Source organism: Simochromis diagramma, unplaced genomic scaffold, assembly GCF_900408965.1.
Source record: "Simochromis diagramma unplaced genomic scaffold, fSimDia1.1 OVJJ01000361.1, whole genome shotgun sequence".
Lineage (NCBI taxonomy): Eukaryota > Metazoa > Chordata > Actinopteri > Cichliformes > Cichlidae > Simochromis > Simochromis diagramma.
The window spans coordinates 4,937,637-4,960,263 of NW_024386860.1; the positions used below are offsets into that span (position 1 = coordinate 4,937,637).

The 22,627-nt window shown below is 41.4% G+C and overlaps 1 protein-coding gene across 4 annotated transcripts; it reads left to right on the forward strand.

Annotated features, from left to right (window-relative positions):
- Positions 1-754: 754 nt before the first annotated feature.
- ttyh1 (tweety family member 1) lies at positions 755-22,627 on the forward strand. 4 transcript variants are annotated; one of them, XM_040029927.1, is made up of 16 exons: positions 755-1,028; positions 1,623-1,766; positions 5,742-5,906; positions 7,246-7,475; positions 10,196-10,307; positions 12,296-12,633; positions 14,244-14,339; positions 14,460-14,532; positions 15,874-15,949; positions 16,143-16,198; positions 16,491-16,583; positions 16,683-16,775; positions 16,863-17,002; positions 18,198-18,365; positions 20,226-20,304; positions 21,907-22,627. In XM_040029927.1, the coding sequence occupies exons 3-16, from the start codon at positions 5,772-5,774 to the stop codon at positions 21,988-21,990; spliced, it is 1,773 nt and encodes a 590-aa protein (XP_039885861.1). In that variant the 5' UTR covers positions 755-1,028; positions 1,623-1,766; positions 5,742-5,771; the 3' UTR covers positions 21,991-22,627. The 4 variants fall into 4 exon arrangements, with proteins under 4 accessions (XP_039885861.1, XP_039885862.1, XP_039885863.1 ...); XM_040029928.1 differs by lacking the exon at positions 755-1,028 and having other exon boundaries at positions 1,035-1,766; positions 21,902-22,627; XM_040029929.1 differs by lacking the exon at positions 755-1,028 and having other exon boundaries at positions 1,037-1,766; positions 18,198-18,258.

Below are 22,627 nucleotides of genomic sequence, written 5' to 3' on the forward strand. Positions count from 1 at the left end.
AAGCTGATTATGGACACATAAAGTGTTCTTTTTATAGGCCTGAATAATTGCTGTTCGTAATTCAGGGACTTGTACAATGGGTTTTATATGAATGTTGCATGGACTGTGCTCCAACCGAATGATCCCTTTGTACTCTTTTTACGAATGATTATAACCACTAGATTATCATGTGGAATAAATATTGAATTGGTTATTTTAAAGTCGTGTGAGTGGTGATGTGCCAGCGCCGTTATAAATGCCTTCATTGTGGTGCCGAGGATGTGGAAACGCTCCCTGAGCTGAAATCTTACATGCATCCCTTTCTGCTCCCCCTTCTTCTTCCTCCCAGATACATAAACACTATACATAGACTATATGAGTCAGTGAGTATGCTCTCTGGCTCTCAATCGTGTCTGCACTCCCTCGCTTGCTTTATCTCCCTTCCCCCACTCTTTTTCAGTGACACAGAAAAACTAACGCCGCCCCCTCCCTCTTTGCTCGCCTGCTTCTGCCCCCCTTACTCCAGTGGCAGACAAACACCGTACTCTTTTTTTAATTTTTTTATTATTTTTTTTAACTCGTTCTCGCTACAATTCAACATTATGTTGTCAATTTGCATTTTCTCAGTCCAATCCCCCCCACCCGCAACCCAACTGAACATCTCCATCCGTGCACTCCCATCACTTGTGTCACGTTGTTGCACATTCTCCGCTGCCTCCCAGTCTTTGAATCACTGTTGATGTTGTCCTGCAGCCTCTGCTGAAAACTGGTTTTGCCTACAAATCCATTGCATGCTGCTTTGCCCCTCTCTGTTCATTGTTCACTCCATCTCTGGCTCCCTCCCTCCTCTTTCTCTCAGCATCACTCCCTGGGAACCCACTTTTTTTTTTTTTTTTCTTCTACTCAGTATTTCATGTTGCCTTTCTCGGCATCTCCCACTCCCCGTTTTCTTCTCAGTGTGCCTCTCTTCCCCCATTTTTCTGTGCATCTCTTCCTCTCATTAGCCCTCATCAGACTGAGAGAGGAGTTCACTATTGTGTATCCAGCGTGTGAGTGGATTTTTAAAAATCTCTTTTTCCTGATTTGTTTAGTGCACACAGTTGGCCGGCAGCTTTGCATTTTTACTCTTTCTCTTGTTAATCTGGTCAGGGTTCAGTCTGGTGCTCTGGAGAGAGATTGGTCAGGTTGATGTTGGTGGGGGTCGGCATTAGAAGTGCGCCCCAGCTATGAAGTCAGCGAGGGGTTAGACTCCGCTAATCCGCGTTAACAGATTAATTATCTTTGGGTAATATCGTGTCACTGCGGTGTTGTGAAGTCGCTCGGGTGTTAGGCTATGAAGGGCTACAGTGCAACGATAAAGAGTCCCTTAGGGGTGTCTCCTCAATCTTAATCCCTCTCTCTCTCTCTCTCTCTCTCTCTCTCTCTCTCTCTCTCTCTCTCTCTCTCCCTCTCCATCTATCTCACTCTCTCCCACTCTCACTCACTCGCTCTCACTCAGAGATCCTCTCCCATCCATCAACACAAGCACCTCTCTACTGTCATCAGACGACCAGACACTTATCGGCCATTTAATATTTAAATAACTACCAGAATTGCCGTCTTCATTTTTGTGCTTTTTGTCATATTTTTGGCATGTCTCCAAGCCATTTTTTCAGGATGATGTTTTCTCAAGAGCATCAGGCGGTGATGGCTGGCAGTATACCTCTCTGAGTGGTTAAATATTTCACGGACGCCGGCAGAGAGAAGAGACAGAAGGAGAGAGAAACCTCCCAACACAACCAACAGAGGTAAGAGACTGACCCCTCTCTTTGTCGATTAGTGGCTTAATTGCTGATGTACATGCAGAGATTGGCCAATTACAAATGTACATTACACCAAATCACAGTGTTTTCCCAATTTGGGCTCGCGCTTATCTTGGCAAATATGATTAATGGATGATCATGACACCATTAGACTGTGTTGCCAAAGGAGATCCATGCTTATCTTTTCCAACCATGACACTTAATACGGGTCTGCTGCCTATCAGAGTAATGTGAAAATGCTGTGATGAGTTTTATTGCAGTTTCTCAGGGAAATCCAATGTTTTTTCCACCTAATTGGAGTTTCATATGACTTGGAGCTTATCTTTTTTCATGATTTTCACCATCTGCAGGATGATTTACTGTCATCAGTGGGAACACACTGTGTCACCCTCAACTTCATGCCATGCTGGACCCCTCGCACACATCACAGCTTTGATTTGCACTGACTTTCTGAGTACGAGCTGCACTCGCTTACCTTCGGTCAGCTGACTTTGAAGGTTCATTGTTGCAGCTGAACATTAATTTTGAACATAGATGTTTACATGGGAGAGAGATTCAACTATACAGAGATGTTACTGAATTTCTTCTGGCTGATGAAGTGTCAAGAGGGTTTTTTTTTTTTTTTTTTTTTTTAAATGTTGTCTCATAAATTCTGGTTATCAAGGTTGGTTTTAAGAAGCTCCACGCACAGGCTGTTATGTGAACGATAACAGGTTTTATGAGCCCAGACTGCAAACGAGCATAGTTCCAGCAGCAAGCCAACAGCATTATTTATATCTTGTGATTCAAAGAGATGTAGCCTCATAAAAAAAGAAAAGGTGCAGAATGATTTTCCTCGTGCTAAAGATGATCCTAAATTCAGCTGACAGAAGATGCTTCAGCCTTATTCCCATTAGCTGCCTCACAAAATGGCCCTTTTTTTAAAAAATTCAGACATCATGGAGTCTCGTATAAACCAACTGACTACATCATCTGTGTTTTCTGAGCTCTGCACAGACAGAAGACAACACATTTGTTCTCCTGCTTTGTTTTCTTTTTATTTATTTATTTATTTATTTAGTTATCTCTCAGAGCTCAGAGCCATGGTGAGAATCTGTGGTTTTCCTCCATCTCTTTCATTGTCTCTCGTGTTCTTTCCTTCTCCTTTTTTCATCTTTTCTCTCCACCAACTGTGCCTAAAATCACATTTATTTGCCTTCAGTTACGCAATGGTAGCTGGCATAATAACAAGCTGGCAGGAAACATCATGTCAACTTGAGGGTTTTTATCTATGACAACTGCTGAGTAACTGGAGCTCCTCCTGGACTGTAACCACCCCCCACCCCCTCCCATTAAACTTCCATCAGCGCCTCGTTAGGTGTTCCTCTACTTTTTGGGTTGCAGCAGAATCCTACCTGAACTTTGACCAGACATCTGTCATAACTGTGCATTTCCTCTTTCTCACACCCTGACCGGCTTAATTTTGTGCATGAATTGATCCAGATAGCTGCGCTCTCAGGCTATTGACTCATATCTCTTTACCATTAACTATTCAGCAATGGCATTTATGTGAGGTTTTCTGCTTCTGTTACCACTGATGGGCCTCACAGTGACATTCACTGCATTGTTGTTCGTCAAAGGAAGTGCTTTTCCACGCTGACCCACTTCTCATCAGGTTCTCCTTTGATGTTGAATTAGTCCTTTACTTGTTATGGATCTCAAAGAGCTTTTACCCTCAAAGTCTGATAAATGCATCTCATAGACATGCTTCAATATAGATAACCTAATAAACACACTTAAGATAAATGGTACAGTAGGAAATGTAATACTGGATGACTTACTACAGAAGTCTGTTTACACTGCTGATTTGTGTTGGATGGATGTAGTTCTCACAGTGTGTGAACCATTATGTTCAGCACAGTTTTAATAAGGGAAATGGAGTGTTGGCTGTGATTTGATTTGTGACAGTTGGGCTGCTGGAACCATTAAGGTGAACAGGCTTATTGTAATGGGCTTAGAGAAGCCCTGTCTGCCCCGTGGGTGAGCCGTTAACTCGTTCTGGGCCGCAAAAATCTGAATGGCCAAACTGTTTGGGCTTTGAATGTGACATGTGGCAAAATCCAAACTTTTATCACGCACAGTATTTAGTACAGTTATGTGCAGTGGCTTGTAAGAATCAGAGCCACTGTGTGGGTGACTCAATAGGGAGAGTGAAAAAAGTCTCTCTTAAGTAGAACATTGTGCTAGCTGAAGCTACTGGACAAATCACAGTGGCTTTAAAACACACAGAAATCCAACACAGGCCATCAGTTCAGGGTCTCTTTTGTTATTGAATAGTGATTAGAGGCAGAGTTGTATCTGTCTGTGATATCAGCATTGAGCTGCTCTGTATAGCCTCTATATTTAAGTGACAGTGCTGTTGTTGTGAATGGTTGTCTCTCCTGCCGCCTAAAAATGCTCCTTTGTCAAACAGTAAAGCTCTGACGGTCTCTTAATCTGGGCAGCCGGTATCAGAAGCCTACCAGACTCTGTCTTGCCCTCTGTTCCATCTCTGCTCCTTCATTGTAATGAGTATTCCAGTGTGTGTTTTAGCTAACCGGATTTGCCCTTTGTATTTACCCTACTTTCACCCCCTCCCCTTGACCAGCTTTAGTAAGATGCGCTGAACAGTGGGGGAGATGGTCAAGAATTGTGCAGCCTTTTCTCTTTCATAGCCTTCACTGTACCTTGTCTGCGGTTTTTCTTTACTTTGTACTCCAGAAAACACACTTTAGAGACCCCGAACTATACGTTCCCTGCATGCAGAGGCTTGTCACATACTACTATTCATTATATTAGAGAAAGGAATGGCATAAATAACAATGTTATCTATGTTTCTTTAAGTCAGTGCATTTAAATCTAATTGTATTTGCTTTTTGATCGTATTTTACACTTTATTCAATATTACAAGTGGAGAGAGACAAAATAAATGTGAGGAAAGAGAGTCAGTATGCATGAAAGTCTAGTCTGCCAGATATTGAACCGGGGAGTCAGCGCTGACTGAATTTATGCTCATGTGGTCTGTGGCTAACCAAACAACTGCCAGTTGGCCCTATGAAAGATCTCTTTCTTTGCAACTAGGCAAAAAAATTAAGAAAATTTGATTTCATCTCTAAATATTTTTGTCACAAAACTCCACATATTTTAAGTTTTTTTTTTTTTTTTTTTTTTTTTTAAATTTTTTTCGATCATGTAAACAATATTCAAAGTTTATTTAGCAAAGAAAAGAAGAGAAAAAATGCTATACATATTAAAGCTAATGCATTTCAATATTGCTTCAACTGTTACAGATCAAAAAACTAGTGGGAGGAAGTACACATTTATTTAATCCCACCCAGTTTAAGATGTTATAAAACACAGAAAGATCTCCTGATCATGTATTAATGGAATTATTTAACATTTAATTTGATCAATAGACCAGTGAAACTAACAAAACAATGTTTTAAACTTAAAGATAAAAGGTAAAAAAGAGAAAGTTGCCAACAAAATAGTAACATTTTAAAAATCTTTAGCAAAGCTTAAAGACTAATCAACAAAATTATAAAAGTGTAATAAAACTGCAACAATTAAAAACCAATAAGAGCAATGGTTAGGAGGTAATTAAGAGCAACACAAATGATGAGGCACCTTAAGCAAAAGCAACACCAGAAACATACGTTTCTTTAAAAAAAGTAGAATATCTCAGATGCTGAGACTGATTGTGTCACAGCTTGGAATCACAGCTGCTTTGGACTGATCGAGTTTTCTACTCATCTCAGGCAATTGTTTGTCATGAAGTCTAGTTATCACCTGCAAATGATGCTTGAAGACATTAATAGTAACCTCTCTTTCCTCTCAGCTTCACCCTGTGCTCAGGAAGACCTTCATCCCTCCTGAACCTCTTTCCTCTCTTCCATTCTTCACATCCTGGTTATTCTGACCCCTCTTTCTTGCCTCCTATAGGGTGGAGGAGGGGACTGGTGGCAGCAGAAAATGGCTACCATGACTACGGTACCCAGCTATAACCCTTCGCTGTGGGTGAGAATGTGTCACGCCCTGCCCCGGCTGGACTTCTCCATGCAGATGAGGGACAACGTCTTTGTCCCTGTCAGCTGGGAGTACCAGCAGGTAACCGACACCTGCCACTCGTGCCACACTGTAACCACATGCTGTGCTGTGGCTGTCCAGTCTGAGGTGCCAGATCACATAATAATTACAGCCCTGTTACTCAATTTGCAGTTGCAGATACAATTGATATTTTACTACAACTTGTGGCACATTGGGCTATAAATTGTTCCACAAATTTCTACATGTCAGAGCAACCTGTAGCAATATGATAATGGCATTTACAGGCCTTTAAAAGCATAATTATTGGTGCAGTATGTCAGATCTTGTCATTCCTCATTTCTATACCTTGATTTTGATGCTTTAATCCCCCTTTTGAACCATACCGATTGGAGCTATTTTATGCAATTTGGTATCAGGTAGTGCAAGATATTCAACATGGCGGGAACCCGCTGGAAGGTTTCCACAGCTGCTATTGTGCTCATGGTCCTGTTTGTGCTGTAAAATGCAAGGTTCATCCCTCTCTTCCAGCAAGCGCTCATGCAAGCGCTCCAGCTAGCCATGTCTCACAGTGTTTGTGACTTCTCTGCGGTACAAAGAGGAGGTGGAGGGGGGGACTCAAATTATCCTGCAGAACAGAAAGACAAAAGAAACTGAAAGTGCTCAGAGAGAGGGAATGAGTAATGCAAGGAGGTTTTCCGAAGAGAAAGCCGGGCAGAGAGAGAGAGCGAGAGAGACAGAGAGAGGGAAGGCAAAGTGAGTGAGTGAGAGTGGGAACGAGAGAGACTGGCAGTGAATGTATTTAAGTAGGTCACAGATTATTAATAGAGATTCAGTGGTGTGGATAGAAAGAAAGAGAGGGGGGAGAGAAAGAGAGTGGGAACGAGTGAGAACGTGGGGAAAGAGGGATTGGGGGAGTGGAGTGAAGGGGACGGGCTTCAGAGGACATGAGGTGAGAATGGAGGGAAGGTGGAGGAATGGGGCAGATGGATGGAGGATAATACTGTAGATATGTGGCTGATATGTGGCTTCAGCTGTGTTGATTTTATGACGTGAAGCCTGATGAAAAGCAAAAGGCTGAAATGGCTCAGTGACATTAGAATCCAGCAAGGTGCACAGACTGATGGGCATTCAGGGGTAAAAATCTTTGAAACAAGTTGCATTAATCCTGTGGGGTATGCATTATATGTGTATCCTTGTATCCTTGATTTATATCCTCACACTTTTTTTATAACCATCTCCTGCTGTTAGTGGAGGCAGGACAATCTGACAAGCACTGAAATTTAACAGGATTAGTCAGTATTCTTGTAAAAATGGAATCAAAGTGCCATTTTTCTTTTCTTTTTTTTTATATTCACTGACTCATCCTCTGATATTTTCCCCCTCCTCTTCCTTTTTTCAGACTTTGCTGGTTTTGTCCAGTTTATCAGCCATCGCTCTTGTTATCTCCCTATTGGTGGTTCTCTCCTTCCTCATACACTACTGCTGCTGTCACCGTGGTGACCGGAACGAAGGATCAGAAGAAGAGGAGGAGGATGAGGATGGCAGCACGGGTCACGGTTACAGTGGGAAGAAGGGGCGGGGAATCTGCTGTGTCACGTGGGTGGCGGTGGCGGCTGTCACGCTCTGCTGGTGAGAAAGAGTTTTTAGACGTCACTGTACTTCCTGGCAAATGTACACACGACGCATTTTGGCAGTAGTTGAAGAAGTATTCAGATGTTTTTCTCAAACTGAACCAATCACACTCATTTCTGGCTCATTATTTTTTATCTATAGACTCCTCCAGAGTCAGTTTGCATCAGTCACAGCTCAAACCAATATCTATCAAAAACTGGGCCTTGGTGCAGCCCTCCAGTTCATCCTCTCATTGAAAAAGTAATTTTATCTCAGGGCACCTTCCCTTTAGCTCTTTACCTCCTGAATGCTTCAGAGTAACCCTTGAAGCTCTTTTCGAACTAAACAGTTTCTGTCAGAGTGAGGGTCGTCTCTGCCTTTGCAGCTACCTTTGAAAAACCCAGAAACTATTTTAATGGATATCAAACCACATCTTTATTGATATGGGTTAGTCATCATCCATGCCCCTGTCTGCCTATCCCTCTTCTTTCATCTATACCCACCCATCCATCCATCCATCCACCCATCCATCCATCCATCCATCCATCCATCCATCCATCCAATATTTAATTTACATCAAATAATTGCACAGAGCCAAGTTGCATACCTACATAGTCATTCATTCATTTTTGATGCATCATAATTTTTCATTAACTACATTTTAGAGAGAAATAATTCACAACAGTTAACTCTACTTTTTAATTATAATTGGAGATAAAAACACATAACTACTTTGTACGTTTCATCGATACATTTATGGAGTCTAAAACATGTTTTTCAACCATCTAAAAATACAGCAGGATGGAAATTATACTTGAAGTTAAATCTGTGTTGACAGTATATAGATCAGCACACTTGGGTCAAACCAGAATTAATCTGTAATATTTCTTTTGGTTTTTAAACCACAATGTTTTAACCATCATGAACCCAAAGCTTTAAGACTAAAGAATGCAAAAAACAATTTCACAGCTATTTAATTATAAACACACACTAGGATATCCTATCAGCCACTCCAACAGTAAACCACTCTCTGATTCATTGTCTATTTAAGTGTGAATTTGACCATAATTTGCAATCATGCTCTATTAAAGAAGACTTGAAAATATCAATTGAGACCATAAAGTTGTCAGGAAAGTTCCTGAGGTGTTAAATTAATTTAGAATTAGGGTAATATTCTCACAGTCTTAAATAATATTGGGCTGCAGCCACTTAGATCGCCTCCCGCAGGCCATCAGAAACAATGCAGATTTATAGTGCTTGTGCATTGGCCTCAATTTTTAGGGAAAACATCCACTTCTATGCAGTATATCAAATTGCCTTAAATATGATGAAATAAACTAGAAAACTGCAATGAAGCTCCCTGTGGAATTAAACTTATTGTATTAAATGTACTTTGCTTTCCAACAGCAGTGAAGCTGTGAATCACAAGCTGTCACCTCCGTCATCTCCATCGTCATGTGTTCTTTCCGTCTCTCACTCAGTCACTGACGTGTTTATAATAAAGACTGGCCCAGACAGCAGCTGACAGTCATGTGACGTTGCTGTTTCCCAACCACAGGGCAACAATTGCACTGTTAGCTGTGTGTGTTTTGGCATTAAAGTGTGTTTGTGGATGATCTCAGCTCTCCCACCTACGGTACAGCAGTCACTTACCCACCGGTGTTCCCTGCAGCTCCGGTGACCATGCAGTCATCAAGTCAGTACATTGTGTTCACTGTATATTGCACAAAATTGCTGCCTGACATCTGTCCAAAGCACTGCAGTTTAACGGAAGTGTGAGTCACTCAGAGTAAGCTCTGCTCCCCATCAGACATTTTAAGTCTGAAGCTCCATCCCAGCTGCATAAGAAAATTATAGTGCCATTTAAAGCTTCAGCAGCACTTGTTATTATATTCCAGTCCATTGCCTGCCTAGTTATATACACTGAGACTACATCACAGGAAATAATGTGCTGCCGATTTGATTTCGGCTGCTTTAATGATTTCAGCACATGCAGACTGTAGGTGTTTGAGTTGGTTCGTGTCTCCCCCTTATGGAGCATAATGTGATGTCATAGTCATCGTCTCCTCTGATGCTCAATAAGGCTCTCTGTGCTGGACTGAATGAAGAAATTGTGCTGCGGTTTACTGTTAACAAATATTTATTGTCCTCCTGTTTTCTCCAGATGGTAACCTTTGGCCTCCAGTATGAAACAAGCGTGTGTCATTTTTAAAATGCAGCTGCATTAGCATTTAGGTTTGACAGTTTGAAATGCAAAGCACACACAGACACAGGCACGCATTCCTTCTCCCCCCCCTCCGCTTTCTAATCTGGGTCACATACTTTGTGGGAGATTGGGTCATACCATTCCTCTTGGGTTTGAGGGGATTTGATGAACATCTGGCCTGGGCCTTAATCTGAATATTTGAATAACAGAGAAATGTGTAAACACGTCGCTATGTTTTACATTTTGAATATTTTCCTTGCCGATGCTGTGAGTCATCTTTTTTCTCCCATCAACTGTTTATTCCATCCCCTGCTCACCACTGATGGTATGCTCACCCAGAGCGCACATATGACATCCTCACCAGCTCTATCTCCTCCTGTCACATTGATTTAAAATGTACATCCACGCTGAATTAAACATTACATTTATGCCTCTGCTATCTGTTCTCCTGTCCCCCTCTTTCTCTCTCCCTGTCACCCTCCCACAATGTTTTCATGTTTCCTCCCCCCCCCCCCCCCTCTCTCTCATGCAGTGTTGCCATAGGCATCGGTTTCTATGGCAACAGTGAGGCTAATGATGGGATGTATCAGTTGACCTCGTCTCTTCTCACAGCCAATTATACGCTAGCTTCCATCGATCTGCTGGTGAGTGGTGCTCTCTGCAAGTAAAATGTCATGCAAAGTATCTACCCTGTATGACTGTGTGTGTGTGAGAGAGAGGAAGACAGATGGGCTGAATTTGTTCATCAGGTCTGCAGAGAGGGAAAGAAAATCAGATACAAACTTCTGTTTCATTGATCTCTGTGGTCAGACAGTGGTTTATGTGTCAAACTACTAAATGGCACAGGCCAGTAAATCTGTGCATATTACACATGAATTAGAGAAGATATACTCTATTCATTCTAAATGTTGGCTCAATTGAAAGCCTATAATAAAATTACTTTAATAAGTACATTAAATTGCATTTTATAGTTCAATACAACACAGCATGGCTAACTGCATAAAAGAAAGAAACTCAACAAAGCTGAAAAAATAAGGTCAATTGAAACAAGGAGTTAAATACTTAAATAAACTATTACATTAAAAAAAAGCAATCCATTTAAATGAATAGTGTAGTGCACAGTGCAATAACGTGGTGTGAGAGTGCAGATTTATGTTTACATGAGAGAACAGATTACTCTCTGTAAAGCAGATTTGCTGCATTGCATGAGAAACCACTGCATGATGCAAAGAATATACATAAAGAGTTACGTCAGCTCTTAAACTAACACCTGAGAAACTGTAGGAAGATATGGAAAAAATATACGTACAATATGTGGTTAAAAAATGAGACAATCGACCACACTTCTAATAATTACACACTTGAAATTGTTTAGAGAAGTAGTGAAGAAAGTTAAGAGAAAGATACTTTATTCAATCTACTCCTAACCTTCAACGAATTAATCTTTATAAGCAGTGTTTCTAGTGATGATTGATATGATCAGTGGAATAATATTTGGCCATATTTTACAACTGAAAAAAAGAAACCCTGAATTGAGCCTCAAAATTAAAACGTTTTGCAAAAGTGAAGCAAAGTTTCAAGGCTTACAAAATCTGTTGATTTTGGTTAAAAAATAAAATTAAGATAATTAAGAAATAAAACTGAGTTTTCCTCAAATTGGAGAATTCAGGTTTGTTAATGAATTCAGGTTTGTTTCCCAAATTACCTCCAGGCTCAGAATCACTGCATGCTCAGAGAAACTACAAAACCCCCAAAGAGCTATATCTCAGACTCTACAGGCATCAGATAGCATGTTAAATGTTGAAGTTGGTGGTAGTACAATTAGAAAAAGACTGCACAGGTGTGGCTTGTTTGGAGGGTTGCAGGAGAAAGTCTTTTCATGAGGTTAGGTTTGCAAAGTTGAATCTCAATAAACCACAAGACTCATGGAACAATGTCCTTTGGATGAGACCAAAGTGGGGATGTTAGAGAATACAAAGTAATTGATTCAATAATTAATAAAAAAAAAAAATCAAATTTCTGCAGTAACTTTAAAAACTCTTTTTTGTGAATCACTAATTGTTTTACATGACAGCTTTCCTCCACCACTAGAAACATAATGCAAACTATTCCTACAGTTGCCTCAACCTTTGCACAAAGACTTTTAGGGATAAACTATGTTGATGTGATGTTTCATTCTTTATTAGGGCAGTACTGTACTGCAGGAAGTAGTGCTTTTGTAAAGTAAGGCTGGGGCATCAGTTCACCCTACAGCAAGATGACGTCTCAAAAACATTAGGTAAGGATAAGGATGATGAAAGAGCAGCACGGTCTCCAAATTAAACTCCAACTTCTGCAGCGTATCACTGCTAACGGGATGAAAACCACAACCGTCCCGAAAAGACCTTAAAATATGGAGACAGAGACATAAAGATAGCAAACACATATGAGAAGCAGTGAAGTATTCAGAAGTTTGATAAGTGTAAATTTGCATTGTAGACTATGAGAGCCATTCTGAGGCGCTGAGGATGTCCAACATCTTTAGCTCTCTGTTTCCTACACCAGGATTTTATGACCCTATGAGCATCATCAAGCTCACTTTGTGGTTTCAGTCCTACTTTACTCCCCTCACATTCCTCCTTCCTCCCTCAAGATTTCAGACACAATTACTGGACTTCAGCTGTCTATCTCTGGACCACTGGCCTCGATGGAGGAGTTATTTACTGGCAGCAAACCCTTCCTGGTTTCGACGCGGAACTGCCGGAGGTTATCTGAGAACGTCATCAACCTCCTCTCCTCCATCTCCCTGGCTCGGTCCAGCATTGACACTGGGCTGGGGAATGACAGCAGTATCAGCGGGGCGTCCATCACGCCTCTGACCCCGGTACCGCCCTCTGTGGCGCCTACAGTGGTGCCTAACAGCGGCTTAATGGCCAGCCCCTTCTCACCTGGCTGGGCGGCCAACACACTGATGGTCAATGAGGACTACAGGTAAGGCTGGACAGTTCAGGATAATATAAATTAATAATACAGTTTATCAGTTTGAATGACTGATCTATTATTCCTGCAGCATTTTCACGGGGTGAAAAGAAGCAGTTCTTACACCAGTTCAAATACCAAACTACTGCTTTTGCAGCCTGAGATAATGTGACAATGTGAGCTTTTGGTTTTTTTTTTACTTGTTTATGAGAGAATTATTTGTTACAGTTAGAAAAGCCCATGAGATTTATACCCAGTGCTTTAAAAATAGAAATTAACAGCTACCTTTCAGGTTACCTTGTCAGGGTCGGAAGGTGTTTATGTATTTCTGCAAAAACCTCTTTGCCTTACAAACTTCCACATGTACAAGCTGTCTGCAAACACAGCCACACTCTTATTCCTACGATGCTGTGAGAGGCTGCCAGATGTCCTGACCCAGCCCCTCATAAATGTTGCATGTTTATTAAGATGTGCTTGTTGATGTAATGCCATTTCCCCCCCAGTTATGTTATGTTGATGGGCTGCTTTTATATTCCATATTGGAAACATTTCAGTTGATAAATAAAAGCTAACAAGTATATCCTAGCTTAGATAAATAACGTCAGTCAAGTAATAATAATGTCCTCATAAACAAAGCAGATTGTTCCCTTGTTGCAGGGAGAGGGGAAGGAAAGTTCAAGCTCCTCCTGACTCATTTTACACAGGCAGCAGTTTTGATTCTGGGAACAATTGCTGGTGACTGAATGTTTATCCAGGATCAGGCGGAAGAATCAAAATGTGATCAGATCTGCCCGTTGGTGATTTGGGGAAAAGACACATACATTGGTTAAATTATTATATTTTATTTTTCAAAGAGCATTTTTCTTTCGCCCTCAAAAATTGCTCAAATAAAAGTGAAAATCACTTTTATTTATTTCTTGATCATCTTATAATTCATGTCCCCAGTAAAACCAGGACTTTTAAATTAAAAACTAGATATTAAATGCAACTAGCTCCATCGCAAGTAAACAAGTTCATAAAGCATAAGTACTTTACCAGGAAGATAAAAAAAACATTTCCACATGGTTTCTTCTAGTTGTAAACACTATTGTAAACACTGCTACCGCATTTATCCCCATTGTTGAGGCAAAATCATCATGGCCAGAGGATTCAAAATCCATAAAAACATTGCAATTGCTACTAAAAAAACCTGAGAAAACAGAAATTTGCTTTCAGAAACTCTGTGGGATTAATGGGCACAACATAGCAGTTGTGCTATGATAGTAAGATGTGATGTTTTCTATTAAGTAGCTTGTATGCAAGTATGGATTGATGATAAATGGTGATGGATATGTACTTACACAGACATGTAGAAAGGTATATAGATGGATAGAAAATAGATGGGTGGATCATGGGTAGATAGGTAGGGTGTGAATCTATGGATGGATGGATGGAAAGATGATAGATTGATATATAAATAGACAGATGTAGGTACATGAATGTATAAATGGGTAGATATGGGTGGATGGATATCCCATATTAGAAAAATGTTGATTGGACTTTAAGTAAAATTTTGGTCAAGTTGCTGTTAAGCAAGGATTGATATTGTAATTAACACACAGTAATATGTGTGTGTGTTGTAGGTGGCTGTCTTATGTGTTGCTGCTGCTCCTTGACCTCATAGTTTGTCTGTTCATCCTGCTGGGACTCGCCAAACAAGCCCGTTGGCTGCTCATCCTGTGAGTACACACACATTTGTATCTTTAGACACATACCACACAAAAACTGGATTGATGGCAATGGGTGTCCTCTTGGTTGAAGAGTTTCTGTCCCCCCCCGCCCCTCCCCCCCATCCACAGGATGACAGTGCTGGCTTGGCTGGCCCTCTTCCTAAGCTGGGGCTCCCTGGGTTTGGAGACAGCCACTGTGGTGGTGAGTAGACTCAGTAAAACTGCGATACAGGCTGGCTATAGCGGAGAGAAGAGAGCTTTAGGAGGCCGACCCCTGATGGCAAGCCAAAGTAATGTGCATATATGTGCTTATGTGTGAATTCTGTGCCTATTGTGCTAAACTGTGAAAAGACCTGCCTCCTAGGGAACGCTGCAGTCATTGCAGAGGACCAAGGAGGCAGGAAAATGGGGCAGAGATTAAAGATTCAATGTGCGTGTGCACGAGTGCGTTTACGAACAAAGTGTGTTTATGCAGCAAAGTGCGTGTTTTACATGCAAGTGTGTTTGCAAGTGTGTGGGTTGTTGGCTTCAAGAAGTAAAGATAGAGAAGTGCTTTCAACAAGAGTGAGGAGGGGAGAGGAGGAGCAGGAGAGTGCATCTTGAGATCACTTTTAGAGCGAGAGCAAGCCGAAGTAAGTGATAGAGAGAGACAGAGAGTGGGGAAACCGTCAGCTTGCGAAGGCATTTACAGTGAGCATACACAAAAAAAATTGTACTGTAAAATAAAGTTTTAAATGGACAGTGTTTGCCTGAAGGTCTACTTTTCACTTGTATAGAAAATGCATCAATGTGCCATTTGTTATCATCAGCAGTCGAGCCACAGTTTTAGATGGTGACATTTACCAGCAACAAAGAGCATAAAGAGCATTTTTATGTCCAAAACAGAGGGCTGTCCATATGAACTATTTCTCTTTTAAAAGCGCCCATTCTTTTTGAAGAGGAGACTTTGTTAGTGTGCGTGTGAAAAAAGAGTAAAGGGTGGGTGTTTTTCTGCATGGGTGCTCAGTTTAAGAGTCTCAGTGTCATGTGGGGCTGCCGGGAGATGTCCCAAGGCCTGTGGGTCCACACAGGGCTGCTCTGTCCCTGGTCACTGACAGGGAAACAATAGGCCAGCTGTGGGCCTCTCAACCTTATTCTGGCCACCATCGTCACTTTCTCATTCCGTCAGCAGACTCCCTGTGTGGCTCTTGCACCCTCTTCTGGTCGGGCGATCTCAGGCTGAGAGAGTTTGTGGGAGTACACTCTCTGAACCGAAGTGCGCCAACCTCAAAAACACAGATGATATTAAAAAAGAAGCTAAATGAAAGAGTGATCTAACAGCAGAAGAGGAGAGCATGGGAGGAGGAGGGGGGTGTCGATATTTGCTGCTGTGTTGTCCGATGCTGTCAGTTATCTGTAGAGACAAGTATGTCAGTTGGTCACTGTGTCTACAAATGTTTTCCTATCTGATCATTTCTCATGCCCTCCCTCTTCCACCTCACCTCTTCCTCACTCTCGCTATCCTCCTGTCATCCTCTCTCACTCTCCCCGTCACTCTCGCCAGGCTCTCAGTGACTTCTGCTCAGATCCAAATGCGTTTGTCCTTAACTCCACCCACTTCAACAGTGGGACCAGCTCAGGTACAGATTCCCTCTCTGAGCAACACTTTCTGGAAAATCTAGTTGTTTTCCATGCCTGCCATGCACTTGATTTACCCCCTGCCCCAAATGTGCTTTTGCTAGCAGAATCCAATATAATGACAGATGACTGTTTCCACATTTTTTCCTATTGTGCATTGATCTTTTGTGCACTGCTGTTTTGTTGGCCACCCAGACGTGTTGGATTATTACCTGACCTGCAACAGGCGCATGAACAGTCCATTCCAGCAGGTAATGCCACCTCTGCCAGTCAGCGTATTACATTTGCAGGCATTTGCTGATTCTCTTACCCAGAGTGATTCAAAGGGAGTGAGCAGATAGTATGTCAAAGTTTCTGAAGGGCAGTTGGAGGGGAAAAATAAAACTGAGGACAGGATGCACAGCTGTTGCTACGTGTCCTGTCCTTAAATTATTTAGTCCCTCGACAAGTAGCTACACTCTCAGCACATTAATGCTATGTTTGAGAAACAATGCCAAATAAAACCTCTGATTTCCACTGACTATATTGACTTGTTGGCTTTAGCTGCTGACCCAGTCACAGAGGGCACTCTCAAACATTCACACACATCTCTCCAGTCTGGACAGAAATGCTCTCACACAGTTCCCCAAAGCTGAGGTATGTGCACTACTTACTTTTATGAAATACTACATTTTCTGCACGTGGACCGCCTCCTCTGTGGTTTTCTCACATTCTGGAATTTCTATGTCGTTGCAGAAATCACTCAGGGATGTTCAACAGATACTCAACTCAACAGAGGGCAACTTTCATCAGCTGGTGGCACTACTGAACTGCCGGGGTCTGAATAAGGTGATCAGAAGAACTCGTCACTGCTCGCTACTGTGCTGCTCTGTTCTCATTTATTCATTTCTGTATTTTTCTGCCATTTTATTTTAGGACTACATTGACTCACTGAAAGGCCTGTGCTATGATGGGATGGAGGGATTGCTCTACCTCTCCCTTTACTCTTTTCTCTCTGCTCTGGCCTTCACTGCCATCCTCTGCTCTCTACCTGGTGCCTGGAGGAGCTTCCCCAGGTGAGAAAAGAAAACAGTAAAGTGCACGTCTCCAGTGTGACAGAATAGAAATGTGGGGTATAAATACTGACACTGAGAGCACAAGTAAAAGTAGGACATTGTTGTTATGTCTTTAAGAACTTAGTAGAAGTTATTTACATTTGTCTGATTCACAGTGTTGTCATTCAGTTTTGCCTATTTTGCCTAGTAATGCATTTCCTCTAGAAGTGTTTCTCTGTAGCAGATATTGCTGTTTGATATTTGAAGCACGAAACATCTTGCAGTTTATTCTCCTGCTAAATAAAACCTCATTTTTATTTATTTACTTTTGTGCATATAGGTTCTGTTTAGTATTTTTGTGCTTAGCAAGCTTACAGGAGCAGGGGTGGGTGGATGGTGGAAGTGGAAGCTGGTTTTCTCTAAATACATGAAATCCATTTGGAGCATTACCTATTACAATTCCATTCAGTTCAGTTTTATTTATATAGCACCGAATCACAGCATCAGTTGCCTCGAGGTGCTTTATAATGTAAGGTAAAGAACAATGATACAGAGAAAACCCCAGCAGTCACACAACCCCCTGTTAGAAAGGACTTGGCGACAGTGGGAAGGAAAAACTCCCTTTTAAGAACCATCTGTCATGACCAGTTACAGTGTAACAAACTGGTTCTTAAAAGTAGACAGGGTCTGTCTCCTGAATCCCAACTGGGAGCTGGTTCCACAGAACAGGGGCCTGAAAGCTGAAGGCTCTGCCTCCCATTGAACTTTTAAATACTCCAGGAACCACAAGTAAACCTGCATGCTGAGAGCGAAGTGCTCTAATAGAGTGACACGGTACTATGAAGTCTTTAAGATGAGATGGGGCCTGATTATTCAAGATCTTGTATGTGAGAGAAATATTTTAAATTCCTTTCTGGATTTAACAGAGAATCAATGAGGAGAAGCCAATATGGGAGAAATATGCTCTCTCTTTCTAGTCCCTGTCAGTACTGTCGCTGCAGCATTTTTGGATCAACTAAAGGCTTTTCAGGGAGTTTTTAGGACATCCTGCTAATAACAAATCACAGTAGTCCAGCCTAGAAGACATAAATGCTTCTAAAGTTCTTCAGGATCGCAAGATGAGAGAATTAGATGTCTTTTTAAATTCAAAACAGAATCCAGTAGCTTGGTATCGTCATATTTTTGCTCTTTTTCTCTCTTTCATGGTCGCCGACAGTGAATCAGAGGAGTACGAAGACTCAGACAGCGAGAGTGAGGACCCCTTCACTTCCCATCAGGCACGTAGACAGACGTCCTCGGGGTCTCAGCGAGGGGCCATGGCCCCCTTCTATAATTACCCAGGGGCAGGGTGGACACCCCCCTTTTCTAGCGCGCCGCCCCTCCCGTGAGTAACACAGACACACAGACACACAGACAGACAGACAGAGAGAACGCACACACACACACACACACACACCCTAAAATTATTATTTTTTAAATACAAGAGGAGGAAGTTGCTGAAACAGATGTTTCTGTTTCAACATCTGGATCCATGAAAAGCATTTTACACTGGTGTCTCCCCCCGAGCTCCAGACTGTAAAAGTCCAAGAAAATATAAAACAAAAGAGTAAATTCAGAGACTGGCGGAGCACTGTTTTTGTTTTTGTGCAGACACATAGTCTTTTTGCTGAAGTGTGAAATCCTTCAGAACATTATTACAGCACAGTTATAGCTATACTGATGAGTGCAGGACAGTCAGCCAGGTTCAAACTCTCCTGCCTTACACACATGCACACACAGGATTAGGCTGAATCCACAGAGCTGTCAGGTTAAGCACATGCATTGCAGACAGACACACAGACAGGTCATTATGGGCTACAGCGTAGGCAGAGAAACAGACACAACTCCAGAGGTCTGTCTGTCTGTGTGTCTGTCTATTCGTCTGTCGAGTGTTTCGGGACAGATGACGTAGGCCACTCGGTCATTTCACAGATCTCGTCTCAAATGGCGTCCTGTCTCCTAAACAGCAGTGCGCTGCTGCTGTGTTGGGTGGGGGGCAGGGTGTCATTGACGAGGATGCGCTCGTAAAAACTCCGGCGGTGTGAGGCTCAGGTTGACTATAGGTAACCCCTCCCACACACACCCTCCTGCATCACTCTCATCTCTCACCTCATTGTGGTGTCCAAACCCCTCAGATTATTATCTCTCTCTCTCTGTCCTGCTCCTTTTTTTTCTTCATAATTCCTCCTGCTTCCCGATTAGTTCTCTCTATATGGAGGACCGACGCAGCCAAAATAAAATAAGCATAAAGAAGTAAATAAACTACTCGGAAAATCAATGATTATACAAAAGGAATATTTAAGAGAAATGTAGGCATGAACAAATGTATAAATGCAAGAGAAATTCATGTTTTTTTTAAATTGGTTAAATAAATGAAATGAAAAATAAAGAAATAGATAAAAAGGAAAAGTACATAATAGAAATATGAACATCAATTTGTGTCGCATTTTGTAAATTAATCGGTGTCTACATTTCTTTTCTTTTTTTAAATTATTATACTCATATATTTACTTCCTTATTTATATTTGTTTTTGGCTGTTTCAGTCCTCTGCATACCTTCAATTTTCTCATCTTACTTTGTTTTGACTCCCCTCCCTTTACTCCTTTATGCAAAAATCAAAGTATAGTTAGAGCTACTAATTTTACTTACTATCCTAATGCAGTGGATCGTCTTGACTCCATATGTGATATTAACTCACAAATACAAAGATACAAAGAAACTCAGAAACTCAGCTAAATACAGTCCACTCCTCTTAAATGGAAGCTCAGGACTGCTTTAAAAGCTTTCTGGGTTTTATCGTGCAGATAAACAAATTCATTAGCAAAGCAACATAACGGCTGAAATGCAGCTGGCGATTCATACCCAGTCCTAAATGCCTGTAATTGCAGATTATTGTGCAAATCCTGTTGTGCATCAGTCATCAGGAGTGGACTGTACAGCTGCTGCTGGTGCTCACAGTGTCCTGCCTGAGTGCCAGTAGTACTAATAGCTCTGCTGAGTGCTGTGTTGTCTGCACTATTTCTCTAATCGTTCTTTCTCCTTTTTTCCTTTTACCTGTCCGTGGGTCTCGTCATCCTGCGGTCCTCCCCCCACCCCCCTTCTGTCTTTCTCAATGTGTCTCACCCCTTCTTTCCCTCTCTTCTTTATCCTCTATTCGTCTTCTCCCGCTCTCTTCTGTCCTTGTCTCTTTCTATCTCTATACAGGACTCCAAACGTTTCCTCCAATGGCAACCCTGGCTATGAGAGCCTACCCTTGACTGACAGGCAGTCCCCACCCCCCTCTGTGAGTTCCTCTGTACCTGTGACACCATCGCACTCTGTGCCATTTTTTTCATTGCTGTTAGTGCTCACGCTCGCTTTGATAACGAGTAGCAAACGGACTAACGTGGTTCACTTTTACTTCAACAGTTTAAAACCTTTAAAAAGTGCAAAGCATATCAGGAAGAACATTTGTCCATTTTGACAACAAAAACTATCAACGCTGGGAAAAGAAATGAACTAAAACCAATTTACAAGTTTTTTCTGGTTATTTTAAAGCACATAGGAAGGTTTCAGGTTATGATACTGTCAGAGACACTGCATGACTTTAATAGCGTCTCCCCCTCATATGTGACCTCCTGAACACCTTTATCTGTCAAGGAAGACCAGGAGATGCAGATCAAGGTGCCACAAAAATCTACTAAGTGACCTTGATCACGACAAGTTAGTCATGCTCAGCAGTTTTACAATGTTTTAACAAGGTTTCAGCTTAAGTTATAGAGCGCACAGAGTACAGACTTGCAATCTCTACCATCATATAACCTTGCTCTAACAGGTGAACAGACTTTCAATTTTATAATGACAGCAAAAGTAATTCTTTGAAAATTCAAATCAGACTCCATCTTCCTGGCAAAAGCTGTAAGATAGGGTTGAAAGTCCAGGTGACATGATACGGGCTTATTTTGCAGCTACAGGACCTGGACACCTTCCAAACACAGAGTCAACCATTGAACTCTGTGTAACAATGTACTCCAGAGTCAAATGTGAGGCCATCTGTCAGGCAGCTAAAGCTTGGCCCAAATTCTGTCATGCAACAGGACAATGATCCCAAGCACAGCAGCACATCTGAATGAACAGAAAAAAACGAAAGAATCTAGGTGGTGCATGGTCAAAATCCAGACCTAGGCATGACTGAAATTATGTGGTGGGACCTTAAGAGAGCTTTGCATAAACGAATACCTGCAAACCTCAATGAACTGAAACAACGCTGTGAAGAAGAGTGGGGCAAAATGGCTCCATAATGATGTGAGGGAACAATAAAGTCATGCAGAAAGAGCTGTTAAAAGTGCTTCTACAAGCTGCTTTATCATGGGAGGTACTTGAACGCTTTCCTTTGTACATGACTGCGTGACTCGATTTCAACAAGTGAGCAAGCTTTCACTTTCATAATGACAGCTTGAGCAATTCTTTGATGTTTCGGCAGACTTCAGCTTCTGAGAAATGCTGTAAAATGCACCGGGAACAATGGCAGTCGAGATTTGCTAAATAAAAAAGAACATATTTGGATTTATAGTCTAGTTTATGGACCATAACATGTTGCTTCTGAGGAAAGAATGAAGTAAAACAGCAATATTTACTTTAGACCATCAGTTTGAGGGCCAGCCAATTTGCCACACATATATATACCAGAGGACAAAATCAGCTGCCTAAAGGCTAAAAGAGCTGAAAATAAAACGGTGATGCTTTAAATGAGCGTAATAGGTGCCGTGTTCTGCTTTGGATGAGCCAATGTTCACATGAATGAATAACAAACGTCTTTTTTTTCTCTTTTACTTTCTCTCCCTGAAACTTCGGACCATCTTGACCTCTCGTCTGTTGAACCCCGCCCTGTTCTCTGGAAGCGCAGTACTCTCCCAGCATGCTGACTGGTTACGGGGGAAGTCAATCACACCCCAACCCCGCCCATTCGAGGAACCTGTATTCACGTTGATTATTATTATTTTTTGTTAGGAAATGTATAGAAAAAAAATGTTTAGTTTTCTTATGAATGGACACTTTAATGAAATGAAAAAGAAACTAATCTAAATAAAATGAATGCTAGGTGTCAAAGTGCGTAACGTCAGTACCACTGAGTATTATCATTATTACTAGTATTATTATTATTAAAAGCAAAAGATACAACCGACAGTGATTCTGCTGCTTGGTTATGCTTTAAACCAAGTGTGCTTGGCCTAAATTCCTCCCTCCCTTTTGTCAAAACTGTGTAAACTGTGGTGAGCCAAGTCAGAATGGTATTGACTTTACTACGTTGTTTTATATTCTTAAATGTATCTGTACCACCACTTTATTTTCGAGTTTTTATATAAATATTGTTGTAGAAAAGCACTGGCACGTAGCAACAAGACACATTTTTTTCTGTGAATGGTTATGCAGTTCCTTCACTTGGTATGATTTTTTTTTTTTAATTACTTTTTATAGGTGGCGATTCTGTATTTTCCTCGTATTACCTTATGGTACTCTGTATATCTCTCACTGTCTGTAATATCTGAATAATCATGAATCTTTGCTCTTTAAAAAAAAAAAAAAAACAAAAAAAAAACTTGAGGGCTGCCGTGACTCTGTTTTAA